Source organism: Apaloderma vittatum, unplaced genomic scaffold (assembly GCF_000703405.1).
Source record: "Apaloderma vittatum isolate BGI_N311 unplaced genomic scaffold, ASM70340v1 scaffold10252, whole genome shotgun sequence".
Lineage (NCBI taxonomy): Eukaryota > Metazoa > Chordata > Aves > Trogoniformes > Trogonidae > Apaloderma > Apaloderma vittatum.
The window spans coordinates 65773-88255 of NW_009705286.1; the positions used below are offsets into that span (position 1 = coordinate 65773).

The 22483-nt window shown below is 38.7% G+C and overlaps 1 protein-coding gene across 1 annotated transcript in view; it reads right to left on the reverse strand.

The window, feature by feature from the left end:
- Window positions 1-337: 337 nt before the first annotated feature.
- Window positions 338-22483, reverse strand: part of SLC15A5 (solute carrier family 15, member 5) — a 33904-nt gene continuing 11758 nt past the window's right edge. The window contains exons 5-9 of the mRNA XM_009865337.1: window positions 20546-20732; window positions 15900-16088; window positions 11541-11672; window positions 2338-2446; window positions 338-482 (exon numbers count right to left, since the gene is read on the reverse strand). Of these exons, the coding sequence (XP_009863639.1) occupies window positions 338-482; window positions 2338-2446; window positions 11541-11672; window positions 15900-16088; window positions 20546-20732 (762 nt within the window). The remainder of the gene's footprint in view (window positions 483-2337; window positions 2447-11540; window positions 11673-15899; window positions 16089-20545; window positions 20733-22483) is intronic.

Genomic DNA, 22483 nt, shown 5'->3' on the forward strand with positions numbered 1-22483 from the left:
ATTTGCTAAACAAATGTATATTTGAAATTTAATTCTGAGCCATTACTGAGCACGAATATATGTGGATACCTATCTATTTCCCTGTAGAGATTAAAAGCCTCTCTCCATCAGCCATGGCAAGCAGTGAGCTCTGTCCTTGATGTGCATTACAACAGTGCAGCATCCTCCAAGACAAAATCCTCTGATGACTGTTATTTCATAAGCTTATAAATAATATTATTATTCCTAAGATAATTTGTAAATACATTGGCACTTCCACTTAAGTATTAGGTAATTTATCATTGGAAAGTTGGTTGGTAACACAATCAAAATTTAGTCAAATAAGGGTGAAATTTCATCAGGTTTTCTCCATAGGAGACCAAATGGGAGAACTTTCCAGGACACTATCATAATGCTTGATGGCTTTTTCATGCTTCAAAAGCTTTTCTTCAGGAAGACTTCCTCTGAATTCACTGGTGTGTTCCTCATTCAGATTGCTGTATCTGGAGGAGAGGACAGGGAAGAAAAACACTAAAATAATCATCCTTTCTGGGATTAGTTTCATCCATGGTTTATTAGGTGGTATTTTGTAAGTTACAGTGCTTTCTGAGTCTTGGACTTCTAAGCAGCCAAAAAAATCAGATAGTTGTATGCGCTGTCCTAGAACCTTTCAGAACTTCAGGACAAGAAGTGTCAAACGGGATGCAGGTGTTAATAACAGCTGTACTGTCATCTTAACAAATTGAAAAAAGATTTCACTGAGAAAGTTTATTATATTTTTTCTAATTCAGAGTTCTAAAGCCTGATTTCCCCCCACCTCTAACTCAGTGTTTATCTGCATTGTCCTCACACTTTTTACCCTCTCTGGGAAAATTCTTATTTAGCACAAGATTGAACAATCCCATTTATCCTCAAAACCCCCTCGTATTTCATGTAGGTTTTGGTTGTCTTATTGAAAAATGAAGTATCTAGATTTTGAAGTGAAATAACAATTGGAAATTAAATTTTACTACTACCTTTTTAAAGAAAGACTGGAGTTCAACAATTTCCTCATAAAACATGTTAATTGTGGCAAAATCATTTGTTGAGTTCAAAGCAATTTTATGGCCACTTCTGAAAACCAAAACCCTTTGGTTTTCAGCAGTAAATGTCACAAATGAAAATTTAATTTTATGGAAGAATAAAATTCCATTTTATAAAGGTATGATAAAGTACATGCAGGAAAAACATTTCCGATCATGACTCAATTCACATTTAAAAGATAATCAAGCACTAGCCACCAGAATAAACTGACACTTGCATTGCAGGTTACATTGAAACAACCGATACGGTGCTGTGGCAATCCCTGGTGCTGCCAAATTGGTGCTGCACGCCACAGAAAAAGCAGTATTTTTAAGAGTTATACAAGTACACTGCCCTTGGAAATTTTCTACTATTACTGTTATCAAATCACTACATCGTCAAGGTTTCGAAAAGATTTCCATAGAACGGCAGCCCAGGGTTTAAGAGGGAATGGCACTTGCATGTGACCCTTCCCACTCGTGGTGACAGAGGCTGCTTCCCTCCCTGTTCTTGAATATGAGTATTACTTGTAATGCTGACAACAGAAAGTTAACTGTGATTAAATGTTCTGGAATACAGGAGGCAGGCAAACTTTAAGACCACCCTGGATATAAAAGAGGATTGCAGTTGTGAGTACCTTTCATTGTACAGGCAAGATACAGGCGTTACACCTAAGCTCTATAGGTGACATAAAATTGCTTCCTCTGTGTGGGGGCTAGATGAGCAATTCTGTTGTCTCAAGCAGAAAGATGCTTTTATCTTACTGTCTGGTAGAGTATCAGAAAATATTTCACGACTATTCTGTTGAAACCACTGCACACAGCATTAACCAGTGTGCTGTTTTCTTGCAACTCCTTTGCCTGCTGTCCCGTACTAAAAATGTAAGCTCGTTGAGACACCACCAGTGTTTTCTATACATTGGCACAAAGCCAAGTACAGTGGAGGTCAGTTCTGTGACAGAGATATCTTGTTTGATCTAAACTTCATGCTAACATATTTACGTCCTTCTGTATTGACTAGGATGTTCTTTTTTATTCAAGGCATTTTTACTTTAATAGGATCCCTTAAATATTTAAGGTTAATTACACTAGACTTTTTTTCCCCAAATGTACCAATAATTTTTAAAGAAAAGTCTCTCTCCTCAAGGCAGATGAAAAACAGTAAAATCTGAACCCTGAACAGCAACATATGATCTATCACTACCAGTTCTTCATTACACACTAGTTTACAGTTTTTGCCAGATTTTCTACCTATATTTACAAATGAAACAATAAGCTTTCATTTTCTCACACATACCTGGGTGCAGTGGTCCAGAACCCCAGGGTGTTCACCATCATTAAGGAAGCCAAGAAGAAGAAGAATCTCTCCAATTTACCTTCATGCAGCAAGTGTGGAAACCAGTTGCCTGGCAAAGCAGACATTTGAAGCAGAATTAGCTTACATTGCAGGGTGAGATGTGGCTTATATGAAAGACACGAAGATAACTTTGTGTAAGACACAGTCACAGCAGGTGCTTTGAACCCCCCCCTGTAGCTATTTATACAGACATCATTCTCAGAGCATCTATGTTTTTTTGAATCTACAATATACTTTGTTCCTGTTTGCAGACAGGCAATAGAGATCTAGAGACACTAAAGAACTTTCCTAACAAATCCGAAACGTACTGGAAAAACCTAACTCAGCACAGCAACTGCTGTAATGACTGAGCCATCTTCCCTCTTAATTATCCTGTGCACATAGCAAAATGAATGTCAGATGTGATTTTTTTTTGGAAGAGCTGGAATTAATGTGGTCTGTAGAACTCCTTATTCATACCTCTCATGTTTTTACTAAGCTCTTCTTCAGAGATAAACAAAAAGAAAAAAAGGAAAGCACAAAAATCATTTGTTCAGTTCCCTGGACAGTGCTCCATTACTAAGAAGCTATCTGACACTTTACCTTTCTTTATAGCTGCCTTTAGCCATGAGTCTGTAATGTGTCCTTGTCTTGCACAGGGATATTATGTGCATGAATCAGACCTTTTTCTACTGAGGTTTTTGGCAATGTGTGAGACGTTTTAGCAGCTCAAACTCCATTCAGCAGAGGACAGTACCACCAAATACGCGCAGAGTCTTCTCTCTCTGTGTCCTTGTGTGTTTTAGTTTGCAATTGTATTACTTTTGCTGTTGTCTATTGCAACCAGCCTGCAAACAAGCTCAGGTGGTAGATAACTGGAAATCAAGACATTGTCTACATTTGTAGACAATCAGTACCTGAAGTAACATAATTGACTACAGCAAAAACACAAAACCAAGGTGAAAACAGTTACAGTAGATACAGAATATCAGAGAGAGTTCTACAGTTTTGTAATGACTTCTTAGGTTAGTTGGGAAAATGGGATATTTATTGCTTTGAAGAAGAGAGAGAGATTGTCTTTATTAGCAAGCAGTGAAATACAAAAGGAGCAAATACAGAGCATGCAAAAGCTGGTCCTGAGAACGTGATGTCCACAGCTCAGGGGTGTTCGTATCAGATCCAGTTCCGCTAATAGCTGGAACACATCAGGTACAAGTATGTTTTTTATTTCCACCCAAAAGGAATGCAGGGGGTTTTGGGCTGCAAGATCACTCTATCATGGAAATCGGAGATGATTAGGAGATTCAGATCAACAACACACTCCCAGTTTGAACTAAAACACCTACATCGATGTGCGCAAAGTCACCTTTCTTTGCTCCCTTGAAGTCTGGTATCAAAACCTACCCATCTAAACAGAGTGGAAACACCACTGGAAAAACCTAAAAGGGAGAGGAGAAAAAAAAGCTGCCTTTTCCATAGCTGTGCTCTACAAACTTGATAGCCTTAACCAATGTTTTGGCCAGTAATGCCATCTTTAGCAATCCAATGCAATTCTTAGGTTTTCAAAACCTTCTAATTAGAGAGACAGTGCAGTCCTACCCCCCAGGAGAACCAGCAGTGAAAGGATTAGTCCCCCCTTGCATCTACATTTTTCTTTTTCCTCCACATCTTAGAGTTGTAAACATATTTCTTTTCAAAGCAGTTGAGATTAACAGAGAAAAATTGCCACCAGCACAGCAGTTTGCTCTGTGCCACATTACCTTTCTGCCTGTCACAGAGCAGCACCTCACCTCACCTCTGCCAGCTCAGTTCCTTTTGTAGCGTTATCTCAGAGCGAGTTTTAAAATGTATCATTTAACATTGTCAGTTGACTGAGCTCCTAGGTGCTGTAACTTCATTTTAGTAGCTTATAAACTTTACTGTCATAATTCACAATCAGGTAGTTTTTCATTTCACATCCCCCAGTGGCCAATAGAAGTGATGGAGAGAGCCCATGTATCTGATGAAAGAGCAAGCACGCACAGGGCTTGGCGTTACAGCTTGTCAAGGCAGAGTTCACACTGTCTGCTAAGTTATTTACATCACCTAGGCTAACTAGATGAGCAGCAGGAACTTCCTAATGGAACAGCATTTACAATGGAACTTGAACAGAAAATATGTACTTAAAAAATAGCACAGAGTGATAAAATAAAACTCTCCCAAAACCAGAACTAAGCGAAGAGAGTAAAACAGACAGTTGAAACCATCTTTATGCTAGTAGAGGTGCTGTACTGAAGCACTGAAAGTGTGAATGGTTGTCTATTTGGTGGGAGAGCCGTCTAAGAAGCAGGAGATCTCTGTTCTACCCTCACTTTGCCACTAGTCTCCTCCATGGCAGAGGTCAAAGATCACTGACCTGTGTCCTCTCTGCTTCTTTTAATAATTGCCAGTGTTTAAACAGTGAGGCCAGGATAAGAACACAAAGCCTTTGGAAAAGCCTGTATTATAAATTGGCCACAGCATAGGTAGGACCAAAATTAGACTGGGCATGGTAAAACTCCAACTCCCATAGCGCTATCAATCTCTGTCTCTCTCTTTCTCCCCCTCTCTTGCTCTCTCTCATTTACCGTTATATCCAAAGAATCACACAGAATCACAGAATGTCAGGGGTTGGAAGGGACCTGGAAAGATCATCTAGTCCAGCCCCCCTGCCAGAGCAGGATCACCTACAGTAGGCCACACAGGAACACAGGTCCCTTTCTCCTACACTGCTCTCCAGCAGGTCAGTCCCCAACCTATACTAGCACATGGGGTTATTCTTTCCCAGGTGCAAAACTCTACACTTGCCCTTGTTGAACTTCATAAGATTTCTCCCCACCCAGCCCTCTAGCCTGTCTAGGTCTCTCTGAATGGCAGCACAGCCTTCTGGTGTGTCAACCATTCCTCCCAGTTTTGTGTCATCAACAAACTTTCTGACAGCGTTCTCTAATCCCTCGTCCAGGACATTGATGAATATATTGAACAGCACTGGTCCCAGCACTGACCCCTGAGGGACCCCACTAGACACAGGCCTCCAACTAGACTCTGCCCCATTGACTAAAACTGTCTGACTTCCCTTCAACCAATTAGTGACCCACCTCACTACTTGGTCATCCAGACCACGCTTCCTCAGTTTACCTATGAGGATGCTGTGGGAGACTATGTCAAATGCCTTGCTGATATCCTGATACACCACATCCACTGCACGGCCACCATCCATTCACCTGGTTATGTCTTCATAAAAGGCTATCAGGTTGGTCAAACATGACTTCCTCTTGGCAAAGCCATGTTGACTACTCCTAATGACCCTGTTATCCTTGACAGAGATAGTGCCACGTATAGGTTGTTCTATCACCTTTCCAGGGATGGAGGTGAAGCTGACCGGTCTGTGGTTACCCGGGTCCTCCTTCTTGCCCTCTTTGAAGACTAAAGTGACATTTGATCCTGTCCTCAGGCACCTCACCTGTTCCCCACAACTTACCAAAGGTGATGGAGAGTGGTCTAGCAATGACTTCCGACAGCTCCCTCAGCACCCACGGGTGCATCCCATCAGGGCCCATGGATTTATGGATATTCAGGTGTCTTAACTGATCCCTAACCCAGTCCTCCTCAACCAGGGGAAACTCCTCCTTTATCCTGACTTCCTCTGGGGCCTCAGGGGACTGAGGCTCCTGGGGAGTCTCCAGCAGTATAGACAAAGAAGGCATTTAGTAACTGCCTTCTCTGTATCTTCTGTCTCCAGGGCACTCACTTCAAAGCAAGAGGTAGGAGTGAGGCTTTCTTTTCCTTTTAGTGAGGGGTGACGAGGTTAGCCAGGGATGTCTTTCTCAACAGAGGAATAGGGATGAGATATCCAGACTGCCAATATGCATTTCCATCAGTGGACGCAGCAAAGGCTAATGGAACAATTTCTTATTTTCAGCCAAAAATATGTACTTCTCTTCCCCCCCCCATCTTTTTCCATTTTAAATTGACATTTTCCATTAAATCAACCTGCACTAAATTTGCTTGTACTTATAGTCACTGCACAGCAAATCCTCTGCTGGCAGGAAGGTTTGGGAGAACAACCGTCACCATTAAAACATCAACCGTGTGTTTCAGGCAGCAGAACTCCCTTTAGATGCTTTCAACCCTTACCCCACTAACACCTTCTGTAAGCTGTCTGAAGACTCCAGCATCCTCCACTGACTGGGTTTGGGGTTTATACTTTCAGGTTTTTACTCTCAGCCATGAACATCAGGAATATATTGGGCCAGTTTGTTTGGCTTTGCTGGAGCAAGATGTCCTGGGCACTACTGTGTTTGAAGAGTCTAGCAGTTTCTTGTCCTTGAATCAGCATGCAATATGCTAACTATTCACTGTGCCCCCAAAGAACCTTTGGGTTCTATGGAGATTGCCAACAGAAGTGCCAATTACAAGGTTGGTTTGTCACATAGATAATTGCTTACTGGGAATTAACTTCTTACAACAAGCTCCCGATTTCCATTTTTATTCCAGCAATGGAAATACTTTGTAGCATGAATCACCACAGAGAATGAGAAGTTTCCTTTAGTTGCATATATTTTAAAAAGCCTTTTCTTATCGGGTAGAGGTGAACAGTTTAAGCATTTCATGGCAAATTTAGAACAAATTAGAACATTAAGTCTAGGCAGAGTCAGTTCCTCAAGCCTGCTATACCACATGTTGAAATAAAGAGCCTGCTAAACTTCCACTGACATTTTGCAGTCCTATCAGTTTTGCATCAAAAATGCTCAGGTATTACAAGGACGAGGAATATTATGCGACACCAAGAGAAAACACCTGATCTTACTAACACAAGCAGAAAAGTAGGTGAAGCAGGGATTAGGACACGGACAAAACCACTTTCCTGGGCTGCTTCTGGTTGGTGACTGACAGAGACAAACTGCTGGCAACGCTAGCCATCAAAGAAGATGTGGCAAGGGCTGTAAGCCACTCTGACATATACTAGTGCACTCAATGTATTTGCTATTATGATGGCACCCTTGGAGCTCTCAAGGGATTCACAACAAACCCCAAAATTGCATACGAATTTGTCAGTTTGTTTACTGAACTACACCATCATATTTTAGCACTGGGAAAACAGAAGACAAAGCAAAATTGTCACATAGCAGAAGTTAGCCTACCCTGTATGATTACCACATTTTTACAGCTATCTTGCAACCTAGGCTATGATTACAGGAAAAAAATTAAAGTAATAGAAAAGGATTGCATTGCCTTCCATCCCTTCTTCAAGGTAGTGGGTATATATTTAATGTTTAATCATATCCAAATCAAAGTCTCAGTCTGCCTCTAATCCTTATTAGCTAAGTAGGCACCAGTGGACACCACCATCTGGACTGCAAGAAATGTCCTTTAGCTTTATCCTCTTTGATATTTAGAATCACACAAGACTCCAAATTGGAAAAAAAACACCAAAAAACAAACCACAAACCTACAAACTCCCTCCGGTTCTATAAATACAAGCAGAAAAAAAACTGTCTGGGGCAGTTTCCTTCCTCTGACCTTTTTTTTTTTTCCCCCTTCTTTCTTCTTTCTTACATATTTACATTAATATTTTTAGAGAAATATATTCTGAAATGATTGGCATAGTAGGACAGGTTTTGTCTTGCATCTTCTTCCGTTAAAATGTTAGGAGAGGTAAGAGATCCAAAAGAAAGCAGCTTCCCAGCTTGTACTGAAAATATCACTGTCACCCATCATCTGTTTGCACTCGTCAGATTTTTAAAAAAGTCTTATTTTATCGTATTCACACCATCCTCCATAGATGCGTTAAAAATGATTAATGCAACTTTGACTGTGACTGATATCCGATCAACTTTGCCAATAAAAACCCAAATAAAATTCTAAACTAGTCACATGAAATAGGATATAAAAACGTTTAAATTTTGTCAACACCCTCTGTGCTTCAGCACTTCAAAATACACAGAATATTTCACTGTATCCTGAATTGCTTCATGAGAAACATGGTCTCATTGCTTAGAAATGGGAGAACCAGAAATAGTCTTGGCTTGAGTTTTAGTGAAACAAAAATCATAAGACAAGACAAAAGCACCCATAGCCCAAGAGTTACACACTAAGCCTTGTTAAATCTTACAAAACTATTGCATAAATGCTATCATCCTCTTTCAGTAAAAGAGAAATAACTTGGTCTTTCCATATAAATTGGTTCAGCCTTTTGGGAAGAAAAAAAATCATAAACCCACATTTTGTTTACTTTACCCCCAATTCAATAAATTGTTGAGATACTGAATATTTAACAAGCACTTTAAATGGAGCTAAAAAACCCCAACCAATAACAAAACCCAAATGTGAGTAATCAGAGCTTAATTGGTGTCCTTTGACTTAACTGGATCTAACAGAGGTCACAATTTTATTCTCTGAAGCGCTGCCATCTTTAAAAGGTTCAACAGGTAACCATTAGGTTTTATAAATTAAAAAAAAATATTATTTTGCTGATCTTAAGCTTTTTATCACAAGCACCAAAGAACACCATAAGAAGCACAATGAAGAGTTTGTAAAAAATATAGATGGGAAAAGTGAATTTTGTATATAATATTTCCTATCAAACTAGGAGAAAACCAAACCCAAGCCTAAATGCCTCTTTGCTTTTGTTATAGTCTATACCCAGCTCCAGAAATCTGATCCCAAGCCTACTTTGATTTATAAGTCTATGGGAGAAAAGTCTGTCTGTGATGAGTAGAGGAATACTCTAAGTCTTCAGTCTGAAAAGTTGTAACAAAAATCAAGATATAGGAAACCCTCTGTTATTTACATGCTGTGAATTGCATGAATTGTGGTAGCTTGGAATAATTAATTTTGTTCAAGTAGTGAACGCTGAGAAAGAGATACCCAGTGAGATTCCACTTATTTTTAGACACAAAATGTGAGAGGCCAATACTACTAAACAAAGTAATCTCTAATGCTTCTAGCTAGAGGCACAGAACAAACATTAAACATTTTCCACTATATTTTCTCAAAAGCTTTTCAAGTTTTGCAGAGGACTTTCCCCATTTAAGTGCTTATTCAGTCTCATCACAGCACCTCAATCTGAATACAGACTGACACTGAATCCCTTGGAAATTTAAAGTCACTTTTGCTCAGGATAACGGAGTGGTCAATTCCATCTGCAGGAACAGCAGGTCTGACAAAATTAAAGAAAGACATGAGCTATATATTTTTTTTCCCCCAAAGCTAAGTAGAGAAGTTTGCCATCCAACTTGATAGAAGTGAAGAGTATTTTAGCCAGGCAACTTTTTCAATTTGCTCAAAAACTCTTGAGCAAAAGCCGTTGGAACATGGCAACTGCAGTCTGTGAAGAAACTGGAGAGCTCAGGCTTTTTAGTCCCAGTCAGGAATTTGAAAGCTCTGATAAAATGGTATTTCTGGTAAGAAATACACATTTACTTTTTTTGAATCAATTAAAGGTTTTCACGGAAAAAGAATAAATCACTTGATATAAAATTAGACAAAACTCTACTGAATTGCAAATCAGATGCAAAAATTGATTTTCTCTATTGTTTTGTATAAAAATATTCTATAAAAGGAATAAATTACATATATAGTGGAACAACACAGTCAAAATGTTTTGATGTTAATATTAAGTGTAATTATTTTATAAATATTTAATTATACCCAAAGTAAAATTGCAGTAAAACATGCAGTTTTACTAAAACAAAATATTTCAACCTTATCAAAATTAATAATTTCCTTGCTTGGGAGGAGGGTGAAGGGAAAAAAAAAAGTTAGCAACATTGTCTTTCTTGAAGTTTTAGTTTCATTTAACTCGCATTACCCAATGAAAAAAAAATAAAAATCTATCCCTCTGGGGGACATTCAAAGAGCTCTGCTCTCCACACCGGATGCCTTAGTACATAATAATTCTTTGCCTGATTCATTTGGATGAGCATTCCTGTTTTTTACCCATCTCTAGGTGATGCATTTATATCTCATCATAAAATTTTAATTGAATTGTTAACTTAAAAAGAGCACTGCATGTCAAAGAACCATTAGTTTCTTTAGATCTTGCAAGTAAAGATTAAAATTTCCTGTCATACTTGCAAAAAAATCGCAATTTCCCTTGTTTCTAAGTTACATGGTTCTTTATTTAAGAAGTAGAAGAATGCAAAACCCAAGCAGTTACAAAGTCTTTCAGTCATGGCAATTGCAACCGTGTCTTGCATTAGGGCTCTGTAAGAGAACAGTTCTCTGTAATGCAGAGAATATAATGTAATGCTTATCAATGGAAACTGTCTTTAGAACTGCTTCACCAAGTGGAGCTCTTTTGGATATGTTAACAAAGGGATTCCTGCCCTTCATTTCAAGAACTCAAGTGTTTTACTTATCAAATTTGCTTTTGAAACAACTCTTTTTCTGCTCTGAACAAAGATTCATCAGTAAATGAAAAATGACTTGAATAAACTCTTGGCCTATCTTGAAAGTCAGCAACCCAGAAAAAATCTCCAGTTCAGGGCTTACACTAAATACTCAACAGGCTAAATCTGACATAACTCCTTTTGAAATAGTCAGTTCTCTGGCAATTATAGTATTTACCTGCAAAAACGTAAACCCACAGTAGGACCATATTGTCATAGACTCTGGTTCTTCCCATAGCTGGGCAAAAGCAGAGATGTAAAGAAGGCAAGAGAGTAGTAGTGGGTCTAGGGGAACAAATTCCTTAGCTTTGAAAACTCAATCCAACCTCCTTTCCCTTATGACACTGTGGAAGAGAAAGAAAGGTATGTTTTCCATTCTTTGAACCACCACCCTTGCTCTTATAGCCAGAGGTTTCCATGTAAGTGTGGTTAACAGGAATGTACTTCTTCCTGAACATAAAAAGGTGCTTCCTAGACAATTTATTTTCTTGTCTTCCAGAAAAGAAGCATAGAGATTGGAGGTGAGGCCTTCCTGCAAGATGCCATACTCTAATTACTCCAACTATCAAAACTAAGATGACTCATTAAAATTGGATGAATACAGCTGGAAGGCTATTTCCTATCTTAATTCCATCTTAATTGTGACAGCAAATCAATAAAACTTTGGCATCCCCTTTAATTCTGCTGCTTAATTCTCCAAATCAATAAAATTAGAAAACTGCTCAGGAACACCGATCTCGAGCATATTCTTACCTTGAGTGCCTGCGTGGGCTGTCTGAACAAAGAAAGCTCCCATAAAGCAGCCAGCTCCATTAAAGAGAGTTAAAAAATGCATGGAAATCCCTCTAATTCTTTCTGGCACAAGCCGGAATGAAAGTAAGGAACCTTAGAAAGGAAGCAGACACAGTTACAAGTTAAAAAAAGAAGTGAATGATGGTAGAAGACAGATAGGACAGAAGAAAAATATCTGAAGTGTCTCTAAAAGAGACTTTCCGCAGCTTACACAGAGAATGCATTTGCTGCAGAAAGGCAATCAGATCTGTTTTCCTATGTCCTATTTACAAAGGTTTATCTAAACTGTTTACATGAATATCTGTGACAAACCTTTCCACGCAGAACTAACAATACTCCCTAAGTATGTAAAGATTTTTCACCCAGACAGTAGCTATCACCTTTTAAAACTTCGGGCATAGAAAGAAAAAAGAAACACCAGCACAGTCAGCAAGCATGAAGATAGCAGATGTGATATTTCACTGCAGGACAATGGGACCTCCTACACCAGAGCCAATTCAGCACGGCCACTAGTAAATATTTCCAAAATCTAGAGCTCTACCTTAATTTGGACAGTTACCTTGCTTTAGCTGGATGATGAGCCTGTTCCCTAGAGAGCAACCCTCAAAGTCACTGACTAATTTTCAACAAATTGTTCATCATTTTCTTGCCAGAAGACTAAGCCAGAAACAGCAATGACTTTGGTGGTGAGGGTTAGCAGTGGCATGCTCTTGTAGCATGGATGACTGTAAATAATTCCACCAGTTGTAATTCAGCTAAACTAGGTTAGAGTAACAGCAAGTCTTTATGATAGCTATTATTTTTGAGTAACTTTCCCTGCTTATCAAAACCTCTTTTTTCCTAGTTTCATATCTTAAGCCCTCACCCACACTTGTTCTCCAAGACCCAGTGTCTCCCAGCCTGCTTTATTAGTTGAGTTTGAATGACCTCCAGCTTGAGAAACTTGTCAGCAGAGGGCCTATTTGGATGGTGAGTTGCCTGAAGCATCTCTGAATACAAATGAAATTCTTCCACCCTTTTTAATTTGGATGTCCAAATGAGAGCTTTGGAAACATATTAAAGAAGAGAAAAAAATACTATGGGCGATGTTTTTGACTCATTCACAACAGGCACCAAAAGCCTCAGGGCAAGAGAAAGCAAGTGAGCCTGGGACACCATCTGTAGATCCAACAGTCCAGTTTGAAGCACCGTACAGTCAGCATCCTAGCTAGTTTGAATCACTAAGAGCCCAAAAGCTGTTCTGTTATTCCTCCCTTTTATAAAAGCATGGGTGCAAAAAGTGCATCTTGGTCAAATTCAGACTGGGTAATTGCATCCTACTTACCTAAATTACCCCTTCTTTTTCGCTGCTGCTGTGAGCTATTAAACAGCTGCTGCATTTCACCCTGGAGAATATTGCATTTCACTGGCGGGTAAAGCGATCCCCAATATATCCTTTAACTAACAGAGCTGCTTCTTATAAGGCTTCCCATTTCGGAGGGCTTTGAGACATGTTGATGGGCAGACGATACTCTTGCAGCACTTTAGGAAACACTTGCAGATCTGCTCATCCTTTGGAGGGCAAAGCAGCTCCAGTGCACCAGAGAGCTTGGACACTGGCAGCACAACAGCTGCTGGGGCCGGCAGGCTGCCTTCACTTCACCACCAGTTTCATGTGCTGCAGGGGCAAATGTCTGATAGTATTGTCCCACAGGATGAAGTAATTCTGTAGGTTTGTGGGGGATTTTGTGGCTTTTTAAAAAATTTTTTCCTATTTTTGGTGGTGGTATTTTAGAGGGTTTTGTGGGGTTTTTATTTTTCTTCATTTTAAATCATTGGCCTTGAAAAGAGTAATTTCCTGGTTTAAACCAAGTTAATGTTACAAATTCAAGCTGTCAGAGGCCTGTGCGGTCTAACACTCTAACGCTGCGGAGGAGAGCAATTATTTTATCATTGTTTTATTTTATTTTCTAAAGACTGACTCAGTGCTAGGGAAATGGTAAATGCTGATATTATTAAGACATGCTTTTGCCACCTGAAGCAGATGATTACAGAAAATTCCTATCAACAAGATAATGAAATATGTTGTTTAAAAACAATGGAAAGTATCAGGGCTCAAATGTAGATAAAGCGCTCAATCTGTCAAATGCAGTTCCTCTAACCAAGTGCTTCAGAAATGAGATATCTCCTCTCTTCCCTCTGATTACAAGTGTGAACATTTCTGTCTTCAACTTGGATCGTGTACTTTCAGGTCAAGTAAATTATTATGATAATTGACTTTGACCTTCTGCATAACAAAGGCAGTAAAATGTCAGGAAAGGTGAAACAACTATTTAAGCATCTAGGTTGTCATTACCATTCATGGAGATCCACTGAATGGTTCCTGAACAGCAATTCAGTTCAAATTGAAGCAGAAACCTAGAGCTCAGTTCAGTAACCTGAATACAGATGCTGGAAATGCCCTAGTGCACCTTTGCCACCTGCACAGGGCTGTCTGAAAAGGTGCAAGACCTACAGGAAAATCACATTCTTCTTCAGTAACAGCTAGAGGCCCCCCAGGTACTGTAAAGAGCTTGCTCGCCCCATGTGCATAGCCTGGGTACTCTATGACACCACGACTTCAGGCACCTTTGTCTGGGCAAGTGAGTGGAGACCTGCATCCCCATCAGCTACAGCAGAAATCTACAATTTTAGGTAACTACCCTTAGTTTTCTACATGCAAGTCACAAATTTAGACTTAGTCCCATTTACCTGGGTTCCTGAATTGCACCTCTAATTGCAGCCCTTAGTGAAATGGTTAATCTTTATTTAAATGGGGAAGAAAACTTTTCATCCTAAAAAATTCTAATCACAATCTTTTAGAAAGGTTTCTTAAAAAAAAGAAAAAACCACAAAACCCCAAGACAAAGTTTTATTTCTTTTCTAAAGGCTAATGTTTCTTCCAGCCACTGGATTTCTGTTGTGTCCCAGCATGCTAGATTAAAAAGTCTTATTCTACCAACAATATTCTTCTCATACTTCTGCATTAGAAGACTGTAAGCAAGCCACATCCTAACCTTTTTTTTATAAGCTAAACAAAGAAGGTCACAGTTTTCAGTTATACTTAGCCTGTAACCTAGAAACCACATTACCTGCCTAGAAACCTGTCTCAGTTAAGTACTTGAGAGCTATCAGATGAAGAGGCATTATGAAAGTGCTAAGTATTTAAAACTAGGGAAAATTACCTTTTTAGTGACAGACCGTGACCCACAGCTCTCAGTAGTCTTAGAGTGTAAGAATGAAGCTGAGACACTTATTTCCTGCTCTTAAATAAAGATCTGAATATTTCTGAACAATAGACACGATCCGTAGAATTAAATGCCTGCAGAGATCAGCTAGTTGATTACTTATGTCTCTGAGTGAATGTTGATTAGATTATTTTTGTAATGCAAACATTATTTTTAAGCTCTGCAAAGTAAAACACTGGTAAGCACTCCCTGTGCTCCTTGAAGGAAATAACCCTCAGGAATGTCAGTGTAGATGTGGAAAAGTAAACTACAGAAGGGAGAGAAGGTTCAGACTCACAATCAAGCGCATGTCTACAAAATTTGTGGATGGCAGGCATGAGTTAAGCTCTGCTTGTGCACTGCGAAACAGGAATGTGTATCTACAGGTCCATGCCACAAGCTGAGGCACAATGCTCTGTGCAGGCCTGTTTGCATGACTCCCACTTGGAGTACAGACAAAAATCTTGCGTCTGCCTACAATACTCTCCAGGTGAATTGTGTCATGTGAATTGTGCTACCTGCGTGCATATGCTCTGTGCCAGTGAACAATGTGTAGTAATTCTATTAGCAGGGTCCACAAACAGAAAGGGTTAGGCCTAAATTAGTTCACCTTGCTTTGACTGTGGCTTAAAACGTGCTCAGGCTGTAACAACAGCTCAGATGCCATGTGCATTCCATGTCAAGAAAATCATCACAGTAGAGTTCAGGTCAAAAGGAACCTCAGGAAGACATCTGGTTCAGGTCCTGCATGAAGCAGGTTCAGCTTCAAGACCAGTTTGAGCCTTGAATCCTACACCTCTGATCATCCCCCCACCAAACAGAGGCTTACACACCCCCGGGACCTGACCAGGCTGCGCTACCTTTCAGTTAATCTGGAACAATGTCATTGCTCACTCTGAGTTACAGCCAGCAAGACAAAATATGCTGCTCTGAAACAGGTGAAGCACAGATCTGCTCATTAAGCCTGTGGAAGAGAGCCAGGGATAAAATATCATATGATAGTAATTATTTTTAGGAAGCTGACATCATTCTTTGCGAATCAGGACACTTGCTTTAGCCATTAGATTTTACTTACAGGAGGGAGTTACCAAGGCTTCAGCCACTCCAAGTAGGATGTACTGAGGAGCTAGGTGGAAGCAAGGCATGGAGGAGACCAGGAGGACCTCTTCAGCAAGTGTCTGCTCCACCAGAGGGAAATGCTTTCGGTGTATTTCAGAGAAGCCAGCAACCACCATGGAAAGTGCAGCAGATAACTGACCTACAACTGGGTAAAGAGCACAGAGAGCATTTACCAAGGTTGTAGTTACAGAATCATTATGCGTTTAGAACGAATCAAATTCCTAGGAGATGCAAAAGAAGCTTCCCTCATCTCGCTTCCCTAGTACATCCTTTCTGGACAAAAACATGAGGAGAAAAAGAGAAGGCATCAGCAGCTCTTTCACATATCACAAGAGACTGAGTAGAAACACAGCCACCAAGCAGGGAGAAAAACTCCAAGCAGTAATAAGATTCTGAAATGTACACATATACCATATGCTTTACCCATTTTTTTTTTCCACACAAAAAATAGTAGTGCAGGCAGTTGAAGTACTGGATTTCTAAGACTGCAGTTCATGGAAGATGGGAAGAAAAAAAAAAAAAATCAGCAGTGCATATCACATCTCAGAAAGTCAAACATTCCTATTTGTTCCCCCCCTTCTCCTCCACTATAGAATTCCCTTGAACTGCTTTCAAAAGTTTGTTGGATAATGCATTTGCTGGACTTTAACATTTTAGGAAGAGATGAGTTTCATTACTAGGAGACATAATCAGCAGGTTTTTAAATGTTTACTCATAAGCTGTTGGACCACAGCCACCTCCTGCCTTCAGCTGTCCTGAAGAAATATCACAGCATGACCGTAATACACCAGCTCCACAACACATGTCAACATATTACTCATTTATATATATTACTGCACAAGAAACGCGTGGAGTCTTGCCACCTGCCTCAGTGGTAAGGCACCAATACAAGCACTGCAGAAGCACACAGAGCAGGAAAACACCCCTGCATATTTAGTCTCATATAATGTAACATAAAAGCTTCTAATAAGCTCAGATGTGTTTTAAACACTGCACACTTCACTATGCATTACAGAGAAGACATTAATTTAAGTATATTATTTTATTTTTCTTGAAGTTGATAGCATGAAATGGCTGTAGCCTCTCAGAAAAGAGAAACACAAAGTATTCAAGTCTCCTGAACCCAAAACTTTTATACTTCTACTGTTTTGACCTCCCGTTCATCTTGACTAGGTTTGTGATTCCTAAGCTGTAAGTATAGATGTGAGAATTCAGTTTCCTTCAACAGCTTTGGCTCAAACATGTGGACTATGTTTTTCCACTTGTCTTAGAAAACCTCATCTCACTTCATGACCACAGACTGTCACACTTACTAGATTTGACGTCAACCATCAAAGGCTTTTGTTTCATATTTTATTTATGACATATACAAAGTTTGTCTCTCTGGGTGTCAGGACAGAAGAGACAAAAAACTTGTACAGCTCAGTGACCTTCTCCTTGTTATGTTTTTGCACCCACCAGCACAGTTTTCCTCTGTTTTCACAACTTTAAATACCCTCCTCCCCAGCTAACCTGAGGTTTGGAAGGTGTTTTGCTGTTAAAGTCCCTCTAGTGCTTAATAAGAACATCAATGAATTATTGCTTGAAAATTGATGACGAGAGGGAATTCAACAGCATTTTCTAGCCAATACATCCTATCAAGGCCGTGTATAAAGATCTCAAGGAGCTTCTTGTAATCTACCAAAGGAAGAGTTTCCAAGTGAAAAATTACATTAGTGCTAAAGAAAACTCAAGCAGTTCAACATTACTACACAGTGCTCTATTTTAAGCATTTTCCTTACTAAAAGCCAAAACATTTCAGAAAACATAGCCTCTGAATGTCCAACAATTGTGATATTTCTTTCAAGACATTATGTGGCAGAGGAAGAAACCAGGATCTTTGGAGACCTGGTTTCCCTCCTACTTCTTGCCCCTTCAGTCTTTTTTAAAATAAGTAGCTTGGAAAAACCATCTGAGGTTTTGGTTTTACAGGAGAACAGGCTGTTTAAAGAGCACTTGGGGATGATTCTAGGGCAAGGTTCTTTATATCATCTAAAGACTAAGGCTGTATTGGACCTTTGTGGTTCCCGATCTCATATCCTGAGTAAAACAAGTCAAAAAACTGTCCTGGAATTAATACTTGTTCAAAGTTTTAGGGAGTAATAGTCATCAACTCCCACATCACCTCTAATAGACATTGGAGTGGAGGCTTGTTTTTTGTTTCTATATGGAGAGCTATTCTCCACATCGCTCTTGGATGGAGTCAATCCAAGACTAATAAGACATTTCAGTAAAATCAAACATTAAGAATATTAGAGCATGAACTTCTGCGGCTCAGGTAGTTCAGCTAGAGCCTCTTGAGTGTAGCTGATGGACAACTATCCAGCAGACACACACCTTCAGTTCTCTGCTGAATCTTCCCTACTATGGACTAAATCAAGCAGCATAAAGTATAAAACAAACAAAAACCCCCCAAGCCCAGCAACAAACCCCTTACAAACAAACAACTATGAAACTGAAATAATTCTGTTTACCATGTTTTTCATAAAGAGGTCCAGATATTCAATATATTCAGGACACAACCTAAATTGATGTTAAGATTTTAAACTTTTTTTTAGATCATACCTAATTTATAAATAAACCCACAACTATGAAGTAACATAAATCACAGTTTTTATGTAGATCCTTATTAAAGAACAATCAGATATTTCAGCTAAGTATTGTCTGTATGGTTTGTCCTTGAAAACTGTTAAATTCTTAATATACTGAAGTTTACTAGAAAACTATTTAAATTCCTTTCTCTTAGAAGATTTGAATTAAAATATAGTAATAGGATGGCTTAACATCAACAGCGTATTTATACTTCCAATTTTGTTCCTGAAAATAATTGTGAACCTAATTAACTGTTGGCAAAAATATTGGCGCTTAGAGGTCTACCATATTTGCAGGTGCAGTCATATACTTGGATACGTAAAGTCATCGCCTATACTTACAGGTATTTTTATGCCTCAGGTCATTTATCACCCCTAACAGGAGGCTATTTTAATAAATGATGCTATTAAGAATAAACCACTGCATATATTCTACTGCTGTTCAACATAACCGGATAGAACATTAATACTAACTTGAAATTTCCATGGTTTTAAGGAAAGTTATTATCTGAATGTGTTTTTTGTAGTTTAAATGCAGATGTTATTTTAAAAACTAGGGTAATTGCAACCTGCTGTGTTATATGCATCTGGTTTGTATAAAACTTAATAACACTCTTAATTAGGCTAATTTAGTCAGATTAATACCTCTGTGTGTGTCAGTACTCACTGTGCTGCTTGCCATGGGGCACTGAATTAATAGTAGCACACTGCGAAAATAGTCGTTTATAAATATTTTTTTCTGAGGTTTGCAATGCAGGCTGGAAGATAAAAAATGTAGGGAGCTTAATGAGAATATATACAAAAGGGAATAGTTTTAAGTGAGTACAGAATGGAAATTGCTTTCCTGGTTTGGTAGATGTAGCAGATATCAGAAGATGGTTGCAGAGGAGCCCTCCAGATCCTAGAACATGAGGTTTGGGCATCAGGGGTAATTAAAAAAAAAAATTAAAAACAAATCACATCAATGTCAACAGAAGGAGGCCCAACCCCTGCTAAAGCCATCATTAGTTCTAGGCTACGAATTTCTCTGAAATGAGTGCCAATCTACAAGCCTGAGTTTACAACACTTAACTGTTGAAAATGTTAGGACTCTCAACAGGCATGACTTCTTTGTACCCCTTCAATGAGGAAGAGGTAATGCTTCACCTCTGGAGATCCCCCTTTTGCTTTACTTTAAGTGTACAATAGCATATGTTTCAGCTTTGGACAACTATCCCATCCTAGATAGTCAAATAAAAATTATAGTAGAAGAAAGCTCTCCAAGTAACCTTCCAACCATGAAATGTTCACTCTGTTCAATGGGAACAGCAGTCCAGTGATATGCATCCATTTCTCTTTTATGTAGTTTTCTGCATGTTTTATTTTGCTTGCCTGTTCTAAAACCACTTACTGCAGACACAGAATTAAAACTAGATACTTTTATTTCACTTGAGATACAACTGCAGTTTGGAATAAACCATACTCTAATGGTAACACAGTTTGCCCTCTTATGAGCTGCGGTCCTAACCCTAATACAATCACAACACAAAAATATGAGAAAAAACAAACCCTTTGTTCATAATGTAGTTATTTAAACCCGAGCTCATCATTTGGAGCAACAAACAGAGAGCAACTAACAGAGGGACTCTCCCATTCAGGCTTAAATGGTTAGTACCGATTCTCTCATCAATTCCTTAGGATGACTCCTAGTTACTTGTGAGCGTGTCTCAGAACTTTCTATTCACTAGAAGAGTCTCAGTCTCTGTCTTACACAAATGCTACACATTTTTCTTGATATCTAGCATGTGTTTTCAGGACCATCAGGACCAATTCATTTCAGACATATTCACTTCTGAGCATCATCCCGGAACAAGTCCATCTTAACATTATTGTCAGAAATAATTGTATAGGATCATCCACCAACTACCAAAGTTTCTCTTTCAAAAACAGAACGTGTATTCAAGCTATAAGAACATGTGAATTTTTTACATACCAATGTAAGTTGTTGGACAATGTCCAGTGTCCTTGGAACTCAAGAGACATGAGTTAATGCATTCCAAAACAGGAACAAGAATCAGCAGTGGCACGATGCTTATCACATTCATTGCTGCAACTGGCAAGACAAATCCACTGAAGTGCAAGTTGGAATTCATGGTTTGGAGATAATATCCTGAAGGAATCTGTATAGAAGGATAAAACCCAACTCCTTTAGTATACTGGGTACCTTTCATGGATAAGATTTTTATTGTATCTGGAAACTTCTCCAACTCGTTTCCTTCTGAAGAAGTCACACTAAATCAAATAGCTGCTGGCCAAAAGAAACAACCATTAATGATTAAAGTTTTTTGGAGAGTGACATTCTCCTCTGTCAGAATGTAACATTTCCCTTCTATTCCATTTTCTCATGAATTTAACAAATCTAAGCATCAGTCTATTAGTTCATTTGATCATCCCTAGTTAAAGCTATCAGCCAATATACTAAATGGTTCTGCCTAATACTTTAGTCACTGCTCACAGATAGTGTTCAACAGAACAGAATCTTAGAATAGCAAGATGCAGAGTTACTTTGAACTTCTGATTGTGTGCTCAAGGTGGGAGTAATTTTTAGAAGACTCTAGCCAGCACATGGCTTTAAAAGCTACAGGAAACGAAGATTTAGACACAGTCACAGAATGAGTTTAATGCAGCTGACAGTCATAGCAGCTATACAGAGGACTTCCTTCTACTTCTGGGAATTAAAAACAAAAGAAAACTAATAACCAAATGAGAAACTCACCATTAGTAGTCATCTGGGTATGAAATTAAGTAGATTTATAAGACTGCCTCTCACTTAAAAGCAAATAATTCTTCCTGTTTGTGGGAGGCTTTACAGAATATCTGTTGTGTTTATTAAAACAAAACAAAAAAACCCAAAACCAAACAAAAAAAACCACAATGACTTCTACCAATGGATTTTTCAGTTTGTTTCTTTGAGGAAGCTTAACTACCTAAACATTGCAATTTCATGTGCTGCAAGGAGTTGTAATCCACTCAATTTTACAGACTGATGGGCAAAAAAAAAGAGAGGTAACTTGAGCAATTCATAGAGTACAGTCATGACAGAACTGCTTTCTTTACTCAGTTTCTGTTTTTAAAGAGCTCTGGATTGCTGCAGCATTCTGCAACACTTTTCAACATGACTGGTAATGTCAAATCCATGCAGAATATTACTGCTTTATAGCTGCCTGAAAATTAACATATAGTTAGTAACAGAGCTCATACAGGTTTTCTCATCAACGTTTATAGTCAATCCTACTCACTAGGAGTGAGTTTAGTGCTAAGGAAATACTCAAATGCTCACTCCTAATAAAATATTTTCATGTACATTCCACCTGCAAAAGAAAATGTAAAAGGGTGAGTAAATGGCAACAGAGCTATGAAAGATCAGAATTGAGACAAATTTTGTTGGTTCCTTCGTTCCATTGCCTATTGTAAATCAGAATTGACTTCTTAATAAGAATCAAAATATCATCAACACAAATAATGGGCACTGAAAGTTGTTATAATATGGAAAAATATTATTAATCTTTACAAAAGAGATACTGATTTATTGCCTACTCCAAGAAGAGCATTAAACTTATTGGAAATTCTCCCAAAGGAATTAAAACCACCTCTTTCAGCGGTGCAAATGCTTATATTTTCTAGATATATACCTGATTATTAAAACCCTGATTAACACTATCTGGTTCATATTCATCTGGTCATTAATGTATAGCCTTGAGCCATATGTATGCATTTGTCAGTCTAGGGCTGTTTTGTTTGTTTGTTTGTTTGTTTTTTGCTTGGGATTTTTTGAGTTGGTGGTATGAGGAAGGAAGAGGAGAAAGAACGAGGCAGATGGATGGGAATGCAGGATGCTAGCAAGAGAGAGTGTCAGTAAAGCAATATACAC